The 25,468-nt window shown below is 50.9% G+C and overlaps 3 protein-coding genes across 3 annotated transcripts; 2 read left to right on the top strand and 1 right to left on the bottom strand.

Annotated features, from left to right (window-relative positions):
* Positions 1 to 1,363: 1,363 nt before the first annotated feature.
* Positions 1,364 to 3,042, bottom strand: PtA15_2A951 (uncharacterized protein; the record flags this gene model as incomplete). The annotated part of the gene is made up of 4 exons (XM_053167025.1): positions 1,364 to 1,392; positions 1,501 to 1,513; positions 1,596 to 2,880; positions 2,960 to 3,042. 4 exons carry the CDS (start codon positions 3,040 to 3,042, stop codon positions 1,364 to 1,366), a joined length of 1,410 nt encoding a protein of 469 aa, XP_053018189.1.
* A 3,977-nt stretch (positions 3,043 to 7,019) lies between these two features.
* Positions 7,020 to 9,525, top strand: PtA15_2A950 (uncharacterized protein; the record flags this gene model as incomplete). Its single annotated transcript, XM_053167024.1, has 5 exons — positions 7,020 to 7,056; positions 8,603 to 8,833; positions 8,922 to 9,109; positions 9,237 to 9,354; positions 9,473 to 9,525. 5 exons carry the CDS (start codon positions 7,020 to 7,022, stop codon positions 9,523 to 9,525), a joined length of 627 nt encoding a protein of 208 aa, XP_053018188.1.
* A 2,584-nt stretch (positions 9,526 to 12,109) lies between these two features.
* On the top strand, positions 12,110 to 17,582 carry PtA15_2A949 (uncharacterized protein; the record flags this gene model as incomplete). Its single annotated transcript, XM_053167022.1, has 8 exons — positions 12,110 to 12,335; positions 12,421 to 12,678; positions 12,773 to 13,407; positions 14,953 to 15,454; positions 15,532 to 15,795; positions 15,901 to 17,072; positions 17,214 to 17,435; positions 17,559 to 17,582. 8 exons carry the CDS (start codon positions 12,110 to 12,112, stop codon positions 17,580 to 17,582), a joined length of 3,303 nt encoding a protein of 1,100 aa, XP_053018187.1.
* Between the last annotated feature and the right edge of the window lie 7,886 nt (positions 17,583 to 25,468).

Raw genomic sequence — 25,468 nt, 5'->3', positions numbered from 1 at the left:
CTTCTGTAGTGTTGTTGGAGGGTGCTTTGGGTTTTGGTTCTTCCAATTTAGTCAAGTTATGGAGGTCAAGTGAGGAATCCATCTTCATAAGGTGGTGTGTTACTTTCGATCTGAAGAAGGTTTGGTTGTTTCAGTCTTAGGGGAGTGAAGTGTGTCTGTGGGGGGGGGGGGGGGCTAGTCGCGGAAAGAAGGGCAAACCGCGACTGGAATAGGAATGGGGATCTACTCGGGGTGGGTTAGGGGGGGGGGGGGGGGCTTCTACTCGGGAGTGGTTCAGGGGGAGGGGGGCTTGCATATGCCAGTTGCAGTCGCGGAAGAAAGGGGGATGGGCGACTGGAATGGGGGAATGATAAATAGCACCTTGGGGTACGCAAGCTGGAAAGGAAAACAGGTAACTGGCTTACTGCTTACTGGCCCTAGGAAAGTATGGAGGAGTTCTATTTCGTTTGACTAGAAATGTGTAGCAGCCTTGATACTATTTCAATTTTTGTGAATTCAAAGCTGGTCAGTTTTCCTTGGGGCATGAGTCAATTACTACTGCCCTTACAAATCTTGGCTGCTAGGCTTGTGGCTTGCTCTAGACCTGGAGCTGAAAATCGAGTGGACAACTGATTGGGAGGCAGTTTGACTTGTTTTCTTGCTTTTTTCCACGGTAGAATGCAGTGTCTAGGTGATTGGTACAAGAACTTGTTTCAGTAGTATGCATTGTTTTGGTGTTGGATCACATTCTGTCTGCAGGACTCACCCCTTTCTGAAATGTACGGATAACAGGAGCTGTTGGAGTGGTGGGTAGTCTGGTAACAAACAATAAGTTATTGGGTGGTTGGTGGAGAGGGGTGAGCAGGGTGGAGTGCCCTGAAGATTCGGACTGGTGTTTGTAAGAGTATACATTGATCTGAGGCAACCATGCTAGTGTCAGGCAAGTATGATCATTTGTTTGGTATCTGATGCTATGAACTGACATGATGTGCAAATACGTATGGATCTAGTATGCTCCAGGTCTGACTCTGCTGGGTTAGCCCGCTTGTTTCAATCAAAATGATCTGCATTTGTATTGGTTTGGCTCGGATTCACTAGTGTCATACTGCTCAGCCAAGAGAGAGATGGTCCATCAGGCCAGTTGCTCCATGTGTTTGTTATGATTGCACGATGGATGCCAGTGTTTGCTGGGACTGGGTAACTGACTGCTAGTTTGTGTACGGTTTCTGTTTGGGGCTTGGATTTAACTCAGTTCTGCTTATATTCCTTAACTGTAGCATAATTTGGCAACTTGCTGGTGACACAAGAGGAGGAGGGTCATTTACTAAGCATTAGGAGAACACAAGGCCAAAACTGCTCACAATTGCTTGAAGAAATAGGACAACTAATTTCCTTTCTTGGCAGTCATTGCTGCTAAGGTACAAGAAAAAATGAGCCAGGCGGAATGAAACACACAACAAGAGCAGCAAAGGGCAACAACAACAGACATGGAACAAAACAGTGAAGCTAAACTGAAACAACCAGCATACAGAAACTACGAGAAAGAAAGAGAAATTAGCAGAAATTTAGGATAGATTCTCAGTAATAATTTTTATGATGTAGTCCACATCATTTACATGCTTCTTCTCAATCTCATCAATCGTACCATCAACAACCTTGTCACATACATTGCTCATCTTCTGAGCAATCTGCATAGACATTCCAAGTTTCGTGAAAGTGTCACTTTCGTATGGCTTGAGTGTACCGTGGTAGTATTTCCTCTGGGCAAATATCATCATTACCATTGTATCCGGCTTGAACTTGATCTCAAACTTGCACTGCGGAAAAACAAAGTCGCCCCCGGTGACGTCGTAACCATCGGATTCCAAAGCAATCATGCAACCGTCCTTGAATGTCGGAATGCATAACAAGAATGCAAAAGGTAGGCGTCTGTTGTCTCTGGGGTCTAGGTGCGGGAGGTTATAGAAACCTTCGGATGTGAAGGTGAGGTGACTGGAGAAGAACTTCTTGTTGCTGCTTTCGACACCATCTTTCGGGAGAGCAGCATTGGAAAAGGCTGGCATGGCGTGTTTCGACATAAAATCCTGGTTGGTCTTCAGAGCTTGATTACCCATGGGATAGAACAGGTCCCAGAGGATTTGTGAGGCCCAATCCGCATCTCGAATGTGTTGTTTGAATTCCTCGAGATTGTCCGCTATGGCCTGCCTGTTGATGTATCTCCCCACAATTTCGAACCGTGTCATCGACTTCCGCCAACCGATTCCCCACATCCAACCACCACAAGACCGACCTTCCGCTCCAACCTTGTTGACAAACTTTTTCAAGATCTCCAGGAAACCTAGAAAGAAAGTCAAGTCGTCCTGCAGTTTGTCGGGAATGGTCTTGAGGTCGGTGAACAAGATATCAGCTATGATTGGACGATCCTGGTTCTTGGGGGCATTCTTGGGGGCATTCTCGGGGGCGTTCTGGGGGGCGTTCTGGGGGGCATTCTTGGGGGCTTTCTTGGGGGTTTCCTTCTCGGGATACTTCTCAAAGACTCGAACATGGCCATGATCGTACAAGGTAAATTGCTTGGGGTCGTTGACAATGGTACAAGCAGCTTTGATTTCGGCTTCTGTTGGTGGTCGGGGGTGCAATGGCTCATTGTCTGTTGGCGGTCTTCCTTCAAAATCTTTGCCCTTTGCCTTGGCTGCTTTCCTCGCCGTCTCTCTTGCCTCCAGGTCAGCCGTGATTGCTGGGAAAAGATCGAAATCCGGGTCAACCTTGACAGTCTTCTTGAGATAGCTGCCATGCGGAGGAGCCATGTTGCTGACTTGCTCGCGGGTGGCCGCCGCCTCCGCCAAAGCACGCTTGTTCGCCCAGTTGCGGTTATTCTGACGCCTCTTAGTTTTCTTCCGCTGCCTACATTTGTGCACAAAAAATACATCAACATTCCTTACCTGACACTGAGTAATAACTAAGTCAAAGGCATTCAACTTACGCAGCCTTCTCCTCAGGAGTCCGAGCTGTACCAGCCTCCTGCCCTTCTGGCATTATAGCACCAGTTTGCTCACTGTCTTCCATGTCTGCATCGCAACCAGGCAATCCAGAGGCCATGCATGAGAAGTGTTAGGAAGATTTATCTGGATGTATTGTTGGTTGCTACGGGAGGCAGATTGTAACACTTACAGAGATGTGGTCTGTAGTGTACTGGATGTGGTCCTGATGCATGCCGGTTTAACGTTAGCTGGCAGCAGCTGGAGATTCATTTCAAGACAGATGGCTCACTGGGGTTTGGCTGGGGAGTGCTTTAGAAGTAGTGGGGCAACCAATGAACCTGATGGGCCTACTTGTCTGCATAATTGTGAGTACATTGGCCATGGACGGACCGGTAGATAGATGAGAAAAGACAATGCAATTGGTCAGTCCTTTCCTCTATTCATGCCATACCATTAGCAAGGAGGGTCAATGCCTTTCCCATCATAACAGCATCTCCAGGCCATGCCCAGCCTCTTAACATCACTTCTTTGATGCGCCAATACAAATGACAATAGAGTTACCTCTGCAATGGCTGGCGCGCGGTGGGTTGGCTCATTTCTCAAAAGGTTTGGGGGACCGTCAAGTGGGAGGAAAAGAGGCTGGGAAAACTCTTGGGATGATAGCAAAGTTGGGGGGGGGGGGGGCAATCTCTTTGTGGAGGGAGTATCATAATGGGATTTACCTTGAAAGCGTCCAAAGATTAAAAATGCTCAAAATTATACCTTGCCTTCGTTTTCTTTTCACTTGCCTCGCCCAGCCTCAAACTGCTCAATACACATAATGCGGACAAAAGACACACATTTCAGTGCTTACAGTCTTGTATATCCAGGTGAACATTGCAACAACTACCTATAATGTGAACTGTTATTTTAGTTTGACCAAAGGTGGCAGATAAAAACAATTAGTGTGTCATTTGGTTGTTGGGAGCATTTACGAGTGATGGTTTTAAGGGGTAGTTGTGATGCAAGCAGAGGATATGGAATATATGTAGACTGATAATGGGAGACTTGCTCCACATAAGGCCAACATACCCCAGACATCCTTGTGATACCTATCCCCAACCAACAACTCACTCCAACACTAATGATTGTACAATGCGCCGAGTCAAATGTCATTCAAGTTACCTCTGCGAAGACTGGTGCGCGGTGGGTTGGCTCGGATGACAAGCGCTTACGGGGGAGAATACAACAATAGGGCAAGCGCAAGTTGACGGTTGGGAGTAGGCAACACTGTCTGGGAGCTGTCCTTCATAGGCAAATACATAAAAGCAACTGGTGTGTAGCTTACTTTGGTTGGATGTTTGGTTGACTTGAGTACAGGCCGTGGATGCAGGGAAGCGGAAACAGTGCTAGATCAAGAAGAATTGGGCAATGGTGGTGTGTTAGCATTAGCTGTTTATATCATCGTCGGATGGTAGCGGTATGAGTAGAACGAGGACTAATTTGTTAAGACAAACTTACACACCGGCGCTTGGAGTATTGGTTCACCGAAATCAAAGAGGCAAAGCACATATGGATATTCACCTGTGCGGTTGTCAAAAAGCTTTGCCACAGATGAATACAGAGCCGTAGCAGTTCGATTGGGGAGAGATGCGGGGGGTCAATTGTTGCTGTGTTTTCTTTGTCTAGAGGCTAATCAGTTGCGAGTTGTTTTTGATTAGTTTGATAGGCCAACATGCAACAGGTCCTTGGAGTGGGGTTGGGAATGGAGCTAAGCAGGTGCGGGACAGGAGGTAGTTCTGCCTGGTGAATGGAGCGCTCAAACAATCGGGGAGATGCCAGTCTATAAAGAGAAGCAAATAGTGGACAGGAGGGCATTCGGCCGGGTGAAAGGAGCTCGATGTAACTGTTTGGAACGTCTGTGGATAGGCGTGGGATGAGATGTTAACTTGGGCTTGGCATATGATGGGCCTGAGAGCAGAGACGTATCAATTGTAGCTCCCGGAGAGATGAGCGCGGGAAAAGAGAAGGGGAGATCGGAGCTAGCAACTGACATACAAGAGAGACAAACTATAAGCAAATTAGTGGGGGGGACAAACAAACTATTTTGCACCGGCTTCCTTAAAACCGTGGGGATATTCTCATCTGCCTGTATGTACATAGCCGGAGAGCATTGGTAGCCATCTTAATACCTGAAGTTGCGGAGGCCGAGTGTGATCATAGACCATATAATCTGATTCACCAGAGGGAATGAAGAGGTGTTCGCGCTACTTAACTCCAACCTGGTTGAGCAGCTGGAAGTGAATATTGTGGGCGTAATCCTAGGCTGGGATCCAGGTCAATTCAAGCACAGGGGATGGCTGACATAGGCCCGTATGTGAGCAACTTAGTTAGATGCACATGCTGACCAGTAAGCATGGAGCAGCGTCTAGCAATATTGCGGGTCGAGTGCATGGAAAAGTAAACCTACAGCGGCCTGCTGGGGGAGATCCTGAGTGGAGAAGGCCGAGAGCGGGTTCTCCAGCTTGGCCAAGAGGCAATTTTGTCGATCAGGGGCTCCTTGCGCGCTGAGACCGTCTTGGCGCCTGCCTTTAGGGAGGGGAGGGGGGTTGATAGTCTCTGATCGTTGGGATGTTTGTTTGGCTTTGCTGATGGGTGTAGGATGAGTGGGGTGGGGATCAGGTCCTCTTCCCAAAGGGTTTCCCCATCCTATAGCAAATGTTTCGATAAATCCAATTGCTCACCAAGTATTACCAGAGGTGATTGCCACAAGTCATCTACATGTTGACATTGTGCAGAGCAAAAGTAGCTGCAGTCGCGGTCGCCACATCCTCTCGCGACTGCATTTCAGAGTACTCGGCGTTTAAATTCAGAGGGGATCGGCTCATGTCCTCCAAAAAGATATCAATACTGCTTTGCAGGCAAACAGCCAATTCAGCTTAAGTCGCGGAACCCGGGTGCTTTAGCAACTGCATGTTTGTCACTCACAAAAGAAGGTAACGGGAGCTTGCTGGACGTGGTCCACGTGCTTCATTCCAGTGGCCAAAAGCCCATGTTCTAGCTGCTGATGCAGTACCTTTGGAGAGAATGCACTCCTGATGATAGATAGCAACAATGGTGAATGAGTAGTCGCCTTGAGTAAGTAAGGAGGATAATTGCTGGGGAAACCGCGATCTGCCTGCCAAACATGTACATGCAGTTCCGGAACCCACTAGCTGTCGGGACTGCATTCATCAAAGGACATGGTGGCAACTCACCAATTCAAGATAAGACTTGGTACATACTTCCTTCCTTTGCATCCCAGCAGCTGCAAAACCAAAGTACATTATCTGTTCTGAAATACTTTCGCCCGTTGTCTTTGGCGGGGGCAGAATACGTATGTATGTTGATGGTTTGTTAATTGTAAGCTGGAGCGCTCGCAGCTGTTTCCATGAATGAAATCGACCCACTTACCGATAAAGAGAATAAACTGCTGATGATAAAGGTGTATCAATAGTCCATAGTCGGCTTGGGTAAGCGAGGAGATGGGTGGAGAACCTAGGAAATGCCTTACACATATGAAGATGCAGTCGCAGGAGGCAGCGGCTCTTGCGACTGCATCTTCAAACTATGTCTGATGGGAGAGGGACCAGTCGTCTGTTTGGGGGCATGGGAGATCTCAAGCTACAAAATCAGGGCCGCTCCCAGTCGCGGGAGCGGGCAGCTCTCCCGACTCCATCCTTGAACTATGTCTGATGGGATAGGGTCTAGTCGTCTGTTCGGGGGCATGGAAAACTGAAGCTCCAAACTCAAGGCCGGTCTTACTAACCGGGCCTCCTGTATCAACTGGAAGATGAATGAGGACGGTGATGAGTAGGGTAGACGGGGCGATTGATTGCTGATGAAACTGGCAAGTTCCTTACACATATGTACATGCAGTCGCGGAAGCCAGGGGCTCTTGCGACTGCATCCATAGCCAGGGGCTCTTGCGACCGCATCCATTGAAGTCAATTGTTGCGCATGGTTGAGCGGGTTGATTGATCGGCACGTGGATGTCTATACTTCGCCCGCCCAGTCATACAAAATACTAGTGGAAACCATCACATGGCATGGAGGTCATACAACTGCGAAACCAAACCTGGTGCGCTTGGTCGAGGTGATTGATTAGCAAGTATAAGTAAAGATTCGGGGCTGAAATACCATTGTTGTTTGTCTTCGCCTTGGTCAGAATCCATATGCATCAGTCCGCTGTGGGAAACTCCAGCTCTTGCAGTTGATTTCATGATTAATTGCAACCACTTACTAATTCGAAAGTGGGGGCCGCTGATAATAGCAACAAAGGTGGATCAACAGTCAGCTTGGGTAAGCGAGGAAATTGCTGGGGATGCTGGGAAATGCCTTACACATATGTCCATGCAGTCAGTTGCGGGAGCCAGGGGCTCTCGCGACTCCATCCTTGAACTATATTGCTCGCTTAACTGAATCCTTAAGCTATATCTGTTGGAGAGGGGGCCAGTCGTCCGTTCTGAGCCTTGGGAATACTCAAGCTAAATTTCAGGGCCGCCCTTAATTCAAAAGTAGGAGCCACGATAATAGCAACAAAGGTGGATCAATAGTCAGCTTGGGTAATCAAAGGAATTGCTGGGGATGCTGGGGAATGCCTCTCACATATGTCCATGCGGTCGCAGGGGCTCTTGCGACTCAATCCTTGAAGTATATTGCTCTCGTAACTGCATCCTTAAGCTATATCTGTTGGGGAGAGGGGCCAGTCGTCAGTTCTGAGGCTTGGGATACTCAAGCTAAATTTCAGGGCGTCTCTTAATAACCGGAAGTCCCGTAGCAACTATAAAATCGAGTGACTATGTGGTTAATCGGTTCCGCAGGAGGTTCGATGGGACAAATATCTTTGGTTGGTGTAGGTGTAAACCAAACTACTTACTAGTGACAATGGCATGCTCCAATACGTGTCTACGAGTCGCTGGTTTTTGTTGGCCTCCGAGGGTGGTGGTTGCGGTCAGACGCGGTGGGAAGGGAGACGAGCAAGTGAGAGTTGGTAGACAGCGCTCGAGCTGACATAAGCTCAGCCTAAGAAAGCCAAACGCATACTATTTTCCATGCATACATAAATACGTACTTTGCCACCCTCATCAAGCCGAGGGAGCTTGGGGATCTCTGTACATTGCTGACTGAATCCCCTGAGCTAAGTTTATAGATAGTTATGTATTTATTTACCTGAATTTTGCTCAACTGTGTACGTATTTGGCTGATGGCTGCATACATGACCAAGCCAGACTTCCTGAGCATTTTATGTATTTGCATGTTCTTGTGGGAAATCTACCATTGTAAATACATGATCTGCTTATTCGGATAGCACCTTTGCGGAACACAATCCCCCATGAAGCAAAACTCAATCCACCAGTCAAGATAACGTACGAAGAAAGCTGATTGGTTTGCTCCCACCTGATTACTGCCGCCCTGGACTTGCGAGCTCAGCAACTCCACGTCAACATTCGCCCCGCAGTAGGCCGGAAAAGTGAATTGTCCTCTTGGAGTCAAACTTTTGTAAGCGGAGTCGAACTTTTGTAAGCACGGTAGTCGCGAAGGGGCGAGGTCCTTAGCGACTACAACCACCGGCTCGGGGGATTATTGTTTGTTGACAAGCTGACTCGCTGATCCCCCTCTCCCAGAACTTGCCAAAACAGCAAACGCCGCCGTGCGACACCCATCAGCTGGCCATTCTTCCTGCAGTCGAGACAGCGTACCAGGAACGTCAATTGGTCTTGCTCCACTTGATTCTGGCCTCCCCCAGGACTTGCAAGCTCTGCAACAACACACCGAGACTCGCTCCGCCTTAGGCCTGGATATTCAACTGTGGCCAAGGAGTCCAACTTTTGTAAGCACAGCAGTCGCGAAGACCCGTGGGTACTTAGCGACTACAAAATCCACTATGGGAGATGACCTGACTCGCTGATCCCCCTCTCCCCCTCATTATTTATTGCCTCATAGAACCTGCCAGAACTGCAAACACCGTCCTGCAACGCCTGTCAGCTCGGCAAGAGAGCGTCCCACAAACGCCGATTGGTCTCGCTCCGCTCAATTACTGCCCCCCCCAGGACTTGGCAGCAAAACACGCCAACAATCTCTCCGCCTTAGCCCTGAATATACTATTGTGGCCAGCCAGGGAGTCCAACTTTGTAAGCAACAGCAGTCTAAGCACAGCAGTCGCGAAGGCGGGCGGATACTTAGCGACTAAAACTACCACTATGGAAGGCGAGCTGACTTGCTGATCCCCTTCTCCCCTCATTCTTTATTTCCTGACAGAACCTGCCAAAACTGCAAACGGACGCCATCCTGCAACACCCATCAGCTCGTCAATCGTCCTGCAGTCAAGAAAGTTTACCACTTATTCTACTGCGGCCAGCCAGGGAGTCCAACTTTGGTAAGCCACAGCAGTCGCGAAGGCGGGCGGGTACTTAGCGACTACAACTACCACTATGGGAGCCGAGCTGACTTGCTGATCCCCTTCTCCCCTCCCCTCATTCTTTATTTCCTCACAGAACCTGCCAAAACTGCAAACAAACGCCATCCTGCGACGCCCATCGCTTGTTAATCATCCTGCAGTCAAGAGAGTGTACTACTTATTCTACTACGACCAGCCAGGGAGTCCAACTTTTGTAAGCCACGGCAGTCGCAAAGGCGGGCCGGTACTTAGCGACTACAGCTACCACTATGGAAGGCGAGCTGGCTTGCTGATCCCCCTCTCCCCCTCATTTTTTATTGCCTGACAGATCCTACCAAAACTGCAAACACCGTCCTGCAACGCCCATCAGTTCGTCGATCTTCCTGCAGTCTAGAAAGTCTACCACTAACACCAATTACACTTGATTACTGCCCCCCCCCCCCCCCCCCCCCCAGGACTTGCCGACAAGACAAGCCGACACTCGCTCCGCCTTAGCCCTGTGTTTTCAACTGTGGCCAGGGAGTCAAACTTTTGTAAGCAGAGCAGTCGCGAAGGCCCGCGGGTACTTAGCGACTGACTACAACGAGAACTATGGGGGATGAGCTGATCACTGATCCCCCTCTCCCCCTCATTCTTTATTGCATCACAGAACCTGCCAAATTGGACAGACAAAATTTACATGTGAGCATGAAGTCGCTAAAGCACCATTACTTTAGCGACTTCTTTACACTAACCATCTGTTCCTTCACCCATCAGCACCGGTCCAGCCCCCTCATCACATCCTTTGCCCATCAGGGGCGATCTGTCTCAGTGTGAGTCCCTCTCAGTCGCTAAGGCTCTGAGACCTCCGCGACTTTGGCCAATTGCTGACCAGGCAGAACAGACTTTTTCTGCTTATCCACACTACCGCTGTCTCTCCCATTTTCCCAAGCCCTCAATTCAACAGGCTACTCTCCACGAAACGCACCGGCTACTGGAAAGTCGTAGTCCAACTTTGTTGTGTAAGTACTGTACTGCTGAGATGGCTAAACCCCAATCCCTTAGCAACTAACTAATTCGCACTATCTGCCCCACCCAGCGAGCCATCATCACTTTTTTGGCCAAACGGGGGTAAGCTCTCTGGCTGTAAAGGTCCCGACCCCTCCGCGCCTAACCGCCAAAGTTTGCTGACCGGACTGAAGATACTTTGCCTCCTTAGGCGAACGACCGCATTCTCTTGCCTTGTCCCTAGCCCGCCCCTACCCAATCCCAATCCAGCACACTCTGCTCCACATCTCCTCTTGCGCCAAATACCGCAAGACGCTGGACCAATTTTATGTATGTATCTGTGCATGCAGTCGCCAAAACCCCCATGTCCTTAGAAACTAACTAGACAACGCTATCTCCCTCTCCCATGTTGCCCAACCTTCTATCATCTCTGCACAAACCAGCCCGCGCCTTTTCTACCTGTAAAGTGTTTTTGTTGCCCGTCACAGGCAGACTTGACTGTTTGACTGTGAGTGCCTCTCAGTCGCTAAAGCCACGTCCTCTCCGCGACTACCAACGATGCTGAATATACCAGGTCTTCCCTCCTTAGCCGGGAATCTTGGTTATCTGCCTCCTTGCTCTTGACAATGTAAGTCACTAGCAGTCGCTAAACACGTGAACATTCCGCGACTTCCAACTAACGGCCGATCACCAGACCAGACCGTCTTTTCTCAGCCACAAGACTCCGGGGTTTGCCGGCTTCCCCTCTTTACAGTGAGTCACTTGCAGTCGCTAAACCCAAAGGAGTTCCGCGACTACCAACACTGCTGACCAGACCAAATCTTCCCTCCTTGGCCAGGAAACTCCAGTATCTGCCAGCCTCCGCTCATTATTGTGGGGCACTCCAAGTTTCTAAGCGCACGTCCGTCCATTCCGCGACCACCAACATTGCGGAATATACCAGCTCTTCCCTCCTTAGCCAGGAAGCTTGGTTGTTTGCCAGCTTGCTCTTGACAAGGTAAGTCACTCGCAGTTGCTAAACCCGTGAACATTCCGCGACTACCTTCCAACTAAGGGATGCTGACCAGACATGACTGTCCTTGCTTAGCCACAGGAATCCGGGATCTGCCAGCTTCCGCTCATCAAGGTGAGTCCCTTGCAGTCGCTAAGCTCGGGGATATTCCGCGACTACCACCGTGGCTAACCAAACCAGATCTTCCCTGCTTATCTCCAGGTATCTCCTTTATCTGCCAGCTTTCTTTCATCACCGTGAGTCCCCAGCAGTTGCTAACCCCACCACCAGTCCGCCACTACCACTTGCTGCTGACCAGAGAAGTGACCATTCCTGTTTAGCCTGGCAGCGGGAAGCTCAATTGATTCAAGCACTACATTTGCCAACGACGCGAATCTGCCCGTCCTTAGCCAAACTACGGCAGGCTCTCCCGCTTTCTGAATACACCACCTCATCCGTACTGCCTCACCATTCGACGGGAGAGTGTCCACATCTCTCACCAACCAGCACTTGGGTTGACCAAGTATCGTGCGTACAGCCGACGCCGCTAATCTCCCATTAATTTACCCACAGACTGCATGGCACTAACAGTCCGTCTTTCCTGTGTTTGCACCAGCAGTCTTTTACTGTTTTTTTTAACTGTTGTGGTTTATGTAAGCCTCTCTTTGCTTGCAGCCGCTAATGCCCTGTGACCCTCCGCGACTGCAAATCATTCCTGACCACGCCAACACCCCTTCCTTACCCAATTGCCCAGCAATGGCCGCCAACCCAAAGACCCAAGACTCAACGCCGCCCTTGGTTCCTGCGGCATTTCTCCTACCTGCCACCGGATCCCTTGAGATTGACACCAACAGCGGCATGACTGATCAGGCTGCGGAAAGTCGAAAGCCCTCATCCGCCGCAACACCTGGATGCGACTCCTATGGCCTGCCCAGCATTGCGACGGCGACGCTAGCTGAGTTAAAAGCATTTCATGCAATATGTAAGCTTTGTAGCCTTCTTCAATTCTGTTTCTGGCCCCATGTGCGCAAGTTGACTCATGCCTTACGATTTATATGTGTATCTAGTCAGCCGCAACCGCAACAACCAACAAAAAGACCTGGACGAGCTCAATACCCGCGGCTTGACTCCCATGGCGCCTCAGGCCTTGGAGGTTCAATTCCGCCACCTCCGAGTCATTACCACTTTCTGCAAGCGTCTCGAGGAGCGGATTGCGGCTTGCGAAAAACTGGGTCAGGTTGAAGGGATTGAGGTGATTGATCTCACCCAGGAAGAGGAGGAGGAGGCCTCAACCCCCTTGCGCCGAAACAGACGGCAACCACATGGTAAGCTGAGCCGCCTGTGTGCAAGTCCGTGAATCCTTTTTCATGGATAATCTGACTCGGCTGCATGCCCTGCCACTTTTACACCCACTTTCAGATCCGTTGGCCCCACAACCAAGCAGGCTAGCCCTCAAGCAAACAAGAACAACCGCTCAAACCCCTGTCAGACCCGGAAGTCTGGTTCGAACCCACCCGCTTGCACGGAAGTCTGCTTCGGACTCATCAGACGACGTTTGCGGTGGTGAGGATGTTCTCTTTCACTCGCCATCTTCACCGGAGTCAGGCAAGCATGCAGCTCTGCCGTCCAAGCCAGCAAGCCCCGCTCTTGCTGCATCACCGTCCAACCCGACCAGTCCTGTTCCTGCGTCTCCGCCGTCCAAGCCCGCAAGCCCGGCTCGTGCTGCTCCCCCGTCCAAGCCGGCAAGCCCAGCTGCTGCTCCGCCGTCCAATTCTGCAAGCCCGGCTCCTGCTGCTCCACCGTCCAAGTCGGCGAGCCCAGCTCCTGCTGTTCCGCCGTCTAAGCCCGCAAGCCCGGCTCCTGCGCCGCCAGAAGCCGATAGCCCGGCATCTGTCCACCCTACAATGCCTACTGCTCCTCCGGCAGACTCGCCTGCCTTGGATACCAGCGCAGTGGGGGCGCCTAGACATCTGCCTAACAAGCCAGCCGAAGCCCTGGGCGCAGCCCCGCCATTATCCGGTGCGCCAGCTGAAGACGCCATGGAAATTGATTCTGTGGCTTCTAAGACCGGCCCGCCTCCGCCCTCAAGAGCCGTAACCGACGCTGAAAAATGCACAACTCCTCCACATGCGGTAGGATGCCCTAACCCTAAGGCACCAGTGCCGCCTACATCGAACTCGCGCTCTGACGACGCCATGGAAATCGATTCGGATGATTCGAACTCGTGCCAACCCCCCATTACAGCCCCCCCTCCAGCGCTCCTGCGCCCAATAGCTGCCGAATCTGTGGCCGCAAAGCAATCTACGTCTACCCCTCCGCCTGCCGCAGACGCCGCCTTGGCCCAGCCGACATCCATCTCAAGCTCCGGAGAGGCGATGCACGTCGAGTTGCCCGCTCGTGACTCCGGTCCTCCGCCCATGAAAGCACAGGGCGCACACATCCCACCCTCAAAGGCCACAACAGATAAATCTGCCAGGGCCACTAGTCCTGCACCTGCGCCTGGCGCTAGATCCATCCCCCCCTCTGAAGACGTCCAGCCCCCACATTCGAAAGCAGCCGCCTATGAAGCCACGAAGCAAGCTAGTACTCCTCTCCCACCAGACGGGACTGCCAAAGATACTAGGCTGGCAGCCGCGACATCAAGCCCGCAAGCGGATTCTCCTGGTCCAAACCCCTGCCCGCCCGCTGTGGCAGCCGCGGATGGAGGCCTAGCGGCAGACGACACTAGTGCTCCGCCAGACTTCGATGCAGGCCTTGCCGCAAGGCATGCAACTCCTCCGCAGGAGGCCTCTGCCCAAGACTCCGCCCCCGCAAGGGCTTTGTCCCTCCCCCGCTCAGAGGACACCCAGCCGGCAGTCCTCCCACCTTCAAAACCCGCCGCAACCGGAGCGGGAAAGCAAACTGGGCCCCCTCATCCGCCAGACGGCACTGCCAAAGATGCCGGTCCTGCGGCGCCAACATCCAGCCCGCGACCTGAATATCCTGCTTCGAACCCCTACGCATCCCCCATCGCAGCCGTGGATGCGGGCCTCTTAGCCAAGGATATTAGTGCTCCGACAGACGCTGCTACCCAAGACTCCGCCCCGGCGCGGGGCACATCCGTCGGACGCTCTGAAGGCGCCCAGTCCTCAGTGTCCGCAGTCCTCCCGCCATCGAAAACCGCTGCTGATAGAGCCACAAACCAGACTATTCCTCCGCCGCCGCCAGGAGGAGCCGCCCATGCTCCCACTGCTCCTGATCGCGACCCTTCTGCGATTCTCTCGGCGTCGTCTGCCGAAGATACTGGGCGAGCCACGCCGTCTGCCGTCGTACCGCAAGGCACTGCACCAGCTGCCACGGCATTTAATCCGTTCCCTGCTGCCGTTCCCTCCGCCTCCTCTGGCCAAGATGCGGGCCCAGCGACCCGGTCTGCCGTCGTGCGTTCTGATGCGGCCGTTTCCACCGCTCCGCGATCTGTCCCAGCCGCCATTCTCCCCATCTCCGCAGAGGCCGGTGCCCAAGACGCCACCCCAATGGATACTAGTCCTCTGCCAGACGCCGCTCCGCAAGAAACTCGCCCGGCGGGCGCGGCATCCGTAGCGCACTCAGAAGACGACGAGCAGCCAGTCCTCCCGCCTTCAAAAGCCGCTGGTAAGGACAATGCTGACTCTGTCCTGGCCACCATTCTCCCAGCTTCCTCCGCCAAAGATACCGGCCCAGCGGCGCCAACTGCGGGCTCCGCTCCTGAAGCCGCCATTTCTGCTGCGCCTCACCCTGACCCAGCCCTGAATCTCCCCACTTCATTGTCTCAACCTGCCACGAAGGCGCAACCTGATGCAGCCTCCAGGGATTCTTCCCTCACTCCGGAGCCCGACGCCAATGACGCAATGAATCTTGACGATGCTCCGGACCCAACTCCCGCTCCGCAGACTGAATCAACCAAAGAAAAGGGCAAATCATCAAAGTCAAAATCAAAGAAAGGCAAGGATCCGAATGCAAAGAGGACGCGCAGGGGGAAGAAGGATATGACTGAAGAGGAGAAGAAGGAAGCTGAGAGGAAGGCTGCGGAGCGGAAAAAGGCGAGGTTGGGGAGCAGCTACCTCGAAGTACCGCAACCGGGAGGTGAGAAGGTTTTCCATTTTCCGTACTTGTCCCTTCCCTGCTGACATGTTTGTGTCTTTCTTCCCCCCTCCGCCCAGTCTTCATGGAGAAGGTCTGGTCTCGTGACCGCTGCGCCGCTGCCCACGACACCCACAATCAGATGCAGAAGGACGCTCGAAACCCCAAGTGGGACTACGGCCCACCGCTCTTGACCTTGGTCCGAGAGATGGTCGATTGGGGGCAGCGGGACACCTTTCCGAGGGAATGCTATTTAGAGGATAAGCTCTTTTCCGCTAGCCCTGAAGCCGTACTGGCCTTCAAAGTGATCTTGGAATCAGACTTCCAATTGTGCTTGAGGCAGTGTAAGTCTTTTCTTTTTCTTTCCCCCATCCTTCACCCAGCTTGTGCTCCCCTGGTCCTTTGTTGTGTTTGCTTGCTAACCTCCCCCAACTCCGCCATGTTCACAGGTCCCGCACTGATTCAAGTTGCCGCCAACGATCCGTTCTTCGACAGAGACGTCATCCGCCTTGAGCTCATCAAGCAGGCCCGTGAATCAGACAATGAGGTCAAGGCGGCGTCGTGGAAGATACTGTATCAGATGATGATGCGTACCGACTCGACCTCCAAGTATACTGAAGACAAAGAGACCCGGTCCTTGTTTTCGTCTGCTTTCCGGAAACTCCATACGCTTGCCGAATCCGCCTACAAACAGTTTCACCACTTTATTCCCATGCCCCGACCCAAGCAAACACCAAATACCGACACCATCCTCCTTGCCGGCACGTTTGTCATCAGCAAGATCAGAACGCTGGAAGCATGTGCAATCTCCTCCCTGCCTCCCTCCGATGAGCCCCTCAATCCGCCCAATGCCGCCGCCGGTCCCGTGAAACCCCCACGTAAATCAAACACACCAAACGGTCTTTTGTTCTTGCAGAAACGCGTGTGGGAGACGGTTCTTTGCTGCCTCATGATGGTCCACTCGAAGTGTAAAGCGAACTTGGCAGCCTCCAAATCAAAGGATTCAAATTCGACTCGCCTTGAGAAGGAGTTGATGAAATTTGACCACAACCGGAGCTTGTACGACACTGGCGACCTTTCCACCACCGCCTCCCGCAATGACATCAAGCGCTGGAGCAAGATGCGCCTCTCTGCTTTTGGCTCGATGGCGGTCTTCTTCCTCTACGGTGCAGCCGGTTGGTGGCACGGCCTCACGGACTCGCACAACTACAACAAGCAGGACGTCTGGGCGCTCGTCCACCTCGCCCATGCCAAACACGAATGGCTTTACAAGTTAGGCCACTGTGGAAAACGACGCCAAGAAGACACGCCGTGGTACTGCCTTGACAGCTTTGTCAGATGGCTCCTAGTGGAATGCGGCTTCTGGTCTGAGGAGCCTGAAGAGGAGAACTATGGATTCATTCCGCAATTCTTGTCTACCGAAGTAAGCGAATTGCGACTCTCACAATTTGCGCTCCACGATATTTTGCACGAAGTTTGTCGCACTGGCACGAGTAAGTCTGCCAACTACAATGGATTCCCCGCTCCCGACGTGAATTTAAGCCGTGAAGATTGCGCTACCGCCGACCGGTTGCGATCTCACATCTCATCCAAGTGGCACGCTACGGTTCTAGACTTTGAGGTACGACTAGAAACAATTGTGGCTTATCTTCCCAGCCATGTTTGCAACTGCGTAGACCCTTGCTGTCATCACCCTTCACACTTCTCTCGCCACCCTCCCGTTTCACCCGACTCTCCAGCGCCCCCGCCCTCTTCTGACAAGACGGAGGGACACGCCACCAACGATGATCCCAAGATCCACTCCAACTCCTCATCTCCAAACCCTGCCAGCCGCCCAACGACCAAGAACAATACGCCTCTGAAGGGCGGGCGGAAACTCATTGCCGTGGTTGTTCCTGCTGAACAAGTTCGCGAAACCAAGAAGACGCGCGTGGACTTGGGGGAGGCCGATGCCAAGGCGGACCAGGACGAATTGGATGCTGATGTGGAAGGGGAGGAGGAGGAGGAGGAGGAGGAGGAGGAGGAGGAGGAGAAGGAGGAGGAGGAGGAGGAGGAAGAGGTGAGCCGCACTAGAAGGGAGAACCCCTACCATGACCTTGTTGCAGAGGTCTCCTCTTCTGATGAAGAGTAGTATTTCATTTCCTTATTTTCTTTTCTTTTGTATCCTGGTGGTATGGCCCTATTGTTTCCTCTTTTTTTTTCTGTTTTGATGGTAATCCTATGCACATGTGCAATACTAGGTACATTAGATGAATATCTGTGGGGAGGGAGGAATACTGCCCACTTTTGGAGGTAATTTGTTATTACATGATCCATCTATCGGTTAGGATTTCTCAATTCCATGCTGTGATGGGAAGGGGATTTGCTGGCAAGTGTTGGAGGGAATCTAGAGCTGGTTGTGGGAGGGATGACTCCACCACCTGAGACTGTGGAAGATGGAAGATATGATCTTAGAATTTTTCTTCTGTAAAGAGTTTGATATATCTTGTGGTCTTGGAGGGAAGTTGCGGTTGGTTATTGTAAGAAATCATAAGATGAACATTGGCAGAATCACTGCTCCGCCATAAACATAAATCATATGAATGGATCCATGAAATTTTTTTTTTTTTTATGTAATCAACCACCCTTACCCTGGTCATGCATGTGGTCCGCCAAACCAGGCATCCAGTTGCGGATTCTGCTAATTCCAGAACTGGACTTTGGCAGAATCACTACTCCGCCAAAAACATAATTCATATGACTGGATCCATAAAAATGCCTTTGTTTTTATGTAATCAACCACCCACACCCCGGTCATGCATGTGGTCCGGCCAAACCAGGCATCCAGTCGCGGAATCTGCTAATTCGGCGACTGGACTTTGGCAGAATCACTCCTCCGCCAAAAACATAAATCATATCACTGGATCCATAAAAATGTGTGTTTTTTTATGTAATCAACCACCCTTACCCCGGTCATGCAGGTGGTCCGGCCAAACCAGGCATCCAGTCGCGGAATCTGCTAATTCCGCGACTGGACTTTGGCAGAATCACTACTCCGCCAAAAACATAAATCATATGCCTGGATCCATAAAATTGTCTATTTTTTTATGTAATCAACCACCCTTACCCCGGTCTTGCAGGTGGTCCGGCCAAACCAGGCATCCAGTTGCGGATTCTGCTAATTCCGCGACTGGACTTTGGCAGAATCACTACTCCGCCAAAAACATAAATCATATGCCTGGATCCATAAAATTGTCTATTTTTTTATGTAATCAACCACCCTTACCCCGGTCTTGCAGGTGGTCCGGCCAAACCAGGCATCCAGTCGTGGAATCTGCTAATTCCGCGACTGGACTTTGGCAGGATCACTACTCCGCCAAAAATATAAATCATATGAATGGATCCATAAAATTGTCTGTTTTTTTATGTAATCAACCACCCTTACCCCGGTCATGCAGGTGGTCAGGCCAAACCAGGCATCCAGTTGCGGAATCTGCTTATTCCTCGACTGGACTTTGGCAGAATCACTACTCCGCCAAAAATATAAATCATATAAATGGATCCATAAAAATCTCTATTTCTTTATGAAATCAACCACCCTCACCCCGGTCATGCAGGTGGTCCGGCCAAACCAGGCATCCAGTCGCGGAATCTGCTTATTCCGCGACTGGACTTTGGCAGAATCACTACTCCACCAAAAACATAAATCATACAACTGGATCCATAAAAATGCCTATTTTTTTGTGTAATCAACCACCAACACCCCGGTCATGCAGGTGGTCCGGCCAAACCAGGCATCCAGTTGCGGAATCTGCTTATTCCGCGACTGGACTTTGGCAGAATCACTACTCCACCAAAAACATAAATCATACAACTGGATCCATAAAAATGCCTATTTTTTTATGTAATCAACCACCAACATCCCGGTCATGCAGGTGGTCCGGCCAAACCAGGCATCCAGTCGCGGATTCCGCTAATTCCGCGACTGGACTTTGGCAGAATCACTACTCCGCCAAAAACATAAATCATATGCCTGGATCCATAAAAATGTCTATTTTTTTATATAATCAACCACCCTTACCCCGGTCATGCAGGTGGTCCGGCCGAACCAGGCATCCAGTCGCGGAATCTGCTTATTCCGCGACTGGACTTTGGCAGAATCACTACTCCGCCAAAAACATCAATCATATGCCTGGATCCATAAAAATGTGTATTTTTTTATGTAATCAACCACCCACACCCCGGTCATGCAGGTGGTCCGGCCAAACCAGGCATCCAGTCGCGGAATCTGCTTATTCCGCGACTGGACTTTGGCAGAATCACTACTCCGCCAAAAACATAAATCATATGCCTGGATCCATAAAAATGTCTATTTTTTTATATAATCAACCACCCTTACCCCGGTCATGCAGGTGGTCTGGCCAAACCAGGCATCCAGTCGCGGAATCTGCTAATTCCACAACTGGACTTTGGCAGAATCACTACTCCGCCAAAAACATAAATCATATGACTGGATCCATAAAAATTTCTGTTTTTTTATGTAATCAACCACCCCTACCCCGGTCATGCAGCTGGTCCGGCCAAACCAGGCATCCAGTCGCGGAATCTGCTTATTCCGCGACTGGACTTTGGCAGAATCACTACTCCGCCAAAAACATAAATCATATGCCTGGATCCATAAAAATGTCTATTTTTTTATATAATCAACCACCCTTACCCCGGTCATGCTGGTGGTCCGGCCAAACCAGGCATCCAGTCGCGGAATCTGCTTATTCCGCGACTGGACTTTGGCAGAATCACTCCTCCCCCAAAAACATAAATCATGTGTCTAGCTCCATAAAAACGCCTATTTTTTTATGTAATCAACCACCCCTACCCCGGTCATGCAGCTGGTCCGGCCAAACCAGGCATCCAGTCGCGGATTCTGCTAATTCCGCAACTGGACTTTGGCAGAATCACTACTCCACCAAAAACATAAATCATATGCCTGGATCCATAAAAATGTGTATTTTTTTATGTAATCAACCACCCTTACCCCGGTCATGCTGGTGGTCCGGCCAAACCAGGCATCCAGTCGCGGATTCTGCTAATTCCGCGACTGGACTTTGGCAGAATCACTACTCCGCCAAAAACATAAATTATATGCCTGGATCCATAAAAATTTCTATTTTTTTATATAATCAACCACCCTTACCCCAGTCATGCAGGTGGTCCGGCCAAACCAGGCATCCAGTCGCGGATTCTGCTAATTCCGCGACTGGACTTTGGCAGAATCACTACTCCCCAAAAAAATAAATCATATGCCTGGATCCATAAAATTGTCTATTTTTTTATGTAATCAACCACCCTTACCCCGGTCTTGCAGGTGGTCCGGCCAAACCAGGCATCCAGTCGTGGAATCTGCTAATTCCGCGACTGGACTTTGGCAGGATCACTACTCCGCCAAAAATATAAATCATATGAATGGATCCATAAAATTGTCTGTTTTTTTATGTAATCAACCACCCTTACCCCGGTCATGCAGGTGGTCCGGCCAAACCAGGCAGCCAGTTGCGGAATCTGCTTATTCCTCGACTGGACTTTGGCAGAATCACTACTCCGCCAAAAATATAAATCATATGAATGGATCCATAAAAATCTCTATTTCTTTATGAAATCAACCACCCTCACCCCGGTCATGCAGGTGGTCCGGCCAAACCAGGCATCCAGTCGCGGAATCTGCTTATTCCGCGACTGGACTTTGGCAGAATCACTACTCCACCAAAAACATAAATCATACAACTGGATCCATAAAAATGCCTATTTTTTTATGTAATCAACCACCAACACCCCAGTCATGCAGGTGGTCCGGCCAAACCAGGCATCCAGTCGCGGAATCTGCTTATTCCGCGACTGGACTTTGGCAGAATCACTACTCCACCAAAAAACATAAATCATATGCCTGGATCCATAAAAATGTGTATTTTTTTATGTAATCAACCACCCTTACCCCGGTCATGCTGGTGGTCCGGCCAAACCAGGCATCCAGTCGCGGATTCTGCTAATTCCGCGACTGGACTTTGGCAGAATCACTACTCCGCCAAAAACATAAATTATATGCCTGGATCCATAAAAATTTCTATTTTTTTATATAATCAACCACCCTTACCCCGGTCATGCAGGTGGTCCGGCCAAACCAGGCATCCAGTCGCGGAATCTGCTTATTCCGCGACTGGACTTTGGCAGAATCACTACTCCGCCAAAAACACAAATCATATGCCTGGATCCATAAAAATGTGAATTTTTTTATGTAATCAACCACCCCTACCCCGGTCATGCAGCTGGTCCGGCCAAACCAGGCATCCAGTTGCGGAATCTGCTTCTCCCGCGACTGGACTTTGGCAGAATCACTACTCCACCAAAAACATAAATCATATGCCTGGATCCATAAAAATGTGTATTTTTTTATGTAATCAACCACCCTTACCCCGGTCATGCTGGTGGTCCGGCCAAACCAGGCATCCAGTCGCGGAATCTGCTAATTCCGCGACTGGACTTTGGCAGAATCACTACTCCGCCAAAAACATAAATCATATCACTGGATCCATAAAAATGTCTATTTTTTTATGTAATCAACTACCCTCACCCCGGTCATGCAGGTGGTCCGGCCAAACCAGGCATCCAGTCGCGGAATCTGCTTATTCCGCGACTGGACTTTGGCAGAATCACTACTCCGCCAAAAACATAAATTATATGCCTGGATCCATAAAAATGTGAATTTTGTTATGTAATCAACCACCCACACCCCGGTCATGCAGGTGGTCCGGCCAAACCAGGCATCCAGTTGCGGAATCTGCTTATTCCGCGACTGGACTTTGGCAGAATCACTACTCCGCCAAAAACATAAATCATATGCCTGGATCCATAAAAATGTCTATTTTTTTATATAATGAACCACCCTTACCCCGGTCATGCTGGTGGTCCGGCCAAACCAGGCATCCAGTCGCGGATTCTGCTAATTCCGCAACTGGACTTTGGCAGAATCAATACTCCACCAAAAACATAAATCATATGCCTGGATCCATAAAAATGTGTATTTTTTTATGTAATCAACCACCCTTACCCCGGTGTGGTGGACAATCTGGTACACACGTAGGATCAAGCTTTTTTCCGCGCATGGCGCGCGCCAGAGGACGTCAGGATTCAAGACATCAAGACTTCAATTTTCCGGCCCTCAAGGCTTCCTCAAGATTCAATGGCGCGGCGTGGCGCGCATCCTCAAGATGTTTCAGGTTTTCTTTTCCTTCTTTCTTTTTGTTTCTGTTTTTATGTCTTTGTTCCCTTTCTATTTCACTTTCATCATGTTTTGTTATTTTCCCCTTTCATTCTGCGCGCGTTGGTAGGGCATGAAGGTGTGGGGTTGGTTTTGTTTTTTTTCTTCCTTGGCGAGCGGTTTGTTTCCTTTTTTACTTTTTTTTTTAGTTGTGCTGTCTTTGTCGGGTGTGGGTGCGCGCGGAGCATGATGGATGGTCCGCAGCTTGCTGCGCCTCTCTGGAGTCTAAGTTCTGTTAGAACTTAGGCGAAGGAGGGGGGGGGGCATGACCTTTCTGATCCAAGTGAGGGAATCAAAATTTTTCTGATCAATAGCTTGTCGTATTCTTGACCGATCCTTATCCCTGATTCTTTCAAAGATTGTGGCTGCGACAATATCTTCGGAGTCTCCCAGTTCAATCCTTCCGATCAACTCAGTTCAAACCTTCCTGATCCTTCGGCGCTCTTTCCCAAAATTGAGTTCTCCGATCTCCTCACAGATTCCTCCCCACCTCCTTGAACTCTCTAAGATCACTTCCTTCTCAGCCAACTGTTTGCTTGGCTCCATCTTACAACACAACCGCCGACGCGCTCTCACCGCCGTCGTAAAACATTTCAACAACCGCTTTCCGATCTCTACAGCTCATTCGACCATCCCACTTCGGAGGGCTAAAATCTCAACTAATTTCCCAATCCCTCCCACTAACTGCCGCCGGCCTGCACCGGACGGAGTTCCACATTTGGTCCCCCGAGCCGGGATCGAACCAGCGACCTCAAGATTTACAGTCTCGCCGATTTTTCACGGTTTCGAGACGCTTGGCGGTCTTCTTTTTTTTAGGTTTTTCTTTTTTTTTTTTTTTCTTAGGGTTCAACGGCGGAGGCACAGGGTACAGAAGTAAGTCCTCCCAATTGTGCACCTCCTAGGGTTTCTCTACACTCGTGTCGAAGCATTACATTGCCACAATCGTGAGCCCTTTGGAATCGCCTTCTCTCTCGATTTCAGGCCAAATTTTTTTTCCAGCCATTTGCGATGGCCGACGAGGTAGCTGGCGTGAGACGCGTGAAAATCAAGCCTCAGGACAAGGCGTTGGGCTTTGATGGCACACACGTCGAGCGTTTCTTGGCGGACTATCAATTGGCCGCAGATTTGGATGGCGCGTCTGAATTCGACATGGCGCAGCAAGTGAGGTTCTTCGTGCGCAAGGCCGAAGTCAAAGATGTGTTGGAGACCCTTGAGGGGTACAATCCGCCGGTTTGGGCCTCTTTAAAGTCGTCTATGCTTGCGTACTGGGGTCAAGTCGACACGGCGCGCTTTACACTGCCGGACTTGGAGGCGTTGGTTCAGTCATGGATCGCGAAGGGAGGTGTTTCCACGGTGGTGGATTATCAGGATTTTCGGCGTGTCTGGGAGCCGATCCAATCTTATCTCCTCCGTAAAGCTCATATCGACTCGGTGGAGGAAGTGAGGACTCTTTACTACCGTTCATTATTGGCTGGCGTTCAGGAACGTGTTAGGGACCATCTCATCAAGGCCAAAACCATGATCACCACTCTGGACAATCGGTTTAAGCTCCCCACTTTCGAGATCCTGAAGACCGCGGTCGCGGAGGTCATGAAGGGTCAAACTGCTTTGACTTTTGAGGATGCGCGATCAACATCTCCAGTTCCCGCAACTTCTTTCCAGCAATCGAACGACATCATGCGTAGGATGGAGGACAATCGACGTCCTAAGGAGGTGCCTGCTTCCTCTGCGAAGGAGCCTGCTACGGTGGACGAGATTTCGAAAATGTTGCAGTCATTCGAGCAACGGCTAGAGAAGAAGTTCGTGGCGAAGGGTGCTTCGCCCACCCCGGGTGCGCCGCGAGAGTCTCGTGGCCCTTTAGTTTGTTACTACTGCCATCGGGAGGGTCACGGTACAGGTCGTTGTATGGATCTCGTGAAGGATAAGGAGGCGAACCTTGTCGAGCAACGCGGCAATAATTTTTTCCTGCCCAATGGGGCATTAATCCCTTTTGATTCCTCGCGACCCATTAGACACGTGGTAGCATCTTTTGTACCCAAGTCAGCAGCAGCCGCGGGAACACCGGAGTTTTGAGCCACGTGTGGTTCCTTGGAGCCATGGTACCCCCCGGCCGTTTCTTCGCAAACCTATTCTGGAGTTTACCAAGCGGATCCGGCGCGGAAGAAGCACGAGGCTCCGAAGCCTTACAAGGCGCCGGCAGTTCCCCCTTCCGCTGCACGAAGACCTATTCGTAAGGGCGCGGCTCCTCATCCTGGATCGGACGTCGAGGACATGGAGCCGGAGCCTGAGTTGTTTGAGCGCGTTCCTGCTTCAACGCCGGAAGATGCACCGGTAGAGGCGCCTGAAGAAGTTGGGCAATCTCCGAAGCCGGCTGCAGCAGGGCCAAAGGTTCGGTTCGAGCGTGGAATCACCAAGGATCACCCTCACGCGGTCGAGGGCATGTTGAAGAAAATTTCCGATCTTCCGGTGCCCGGCGTGACGGTTTCGGAACTTTTGGCGATTTCTCCCGCAATGGCAGAAGGCATCAAGAAGTGGGTGTCGCGTAGGCGCGTGGAGATTGGTGCTGAGGATTTGAAGGTTGCGACTGGCACGTTGTTGGCGGAGGGACCTGACCCGGAGGGGCCGGGAGGGGGATCGCACTTGTACTCGTGCCCCCTAGGATTTCTTCCCTGTCTAATTGGTGATGAGGAGAGTTCTGCTTCCCCTTTAGTAGACTCAGGATCTCA

This window comes from Puccinia triticina, chromosome 2A (genome assembly GCF_026914185.1).
Source record: "Puccinia triticina chromosome 2A, complete sequence".
Lineage (NCBI taxonomy): Eukaryota > Fungi > Basidiomycota > Pucciniomycetes > Pucciniales > Pucciniaceae > Puccinia > Puccinia triticina.
This window is presented reverse-complemented; position numbering and strand designations above follow the sequence as displayed.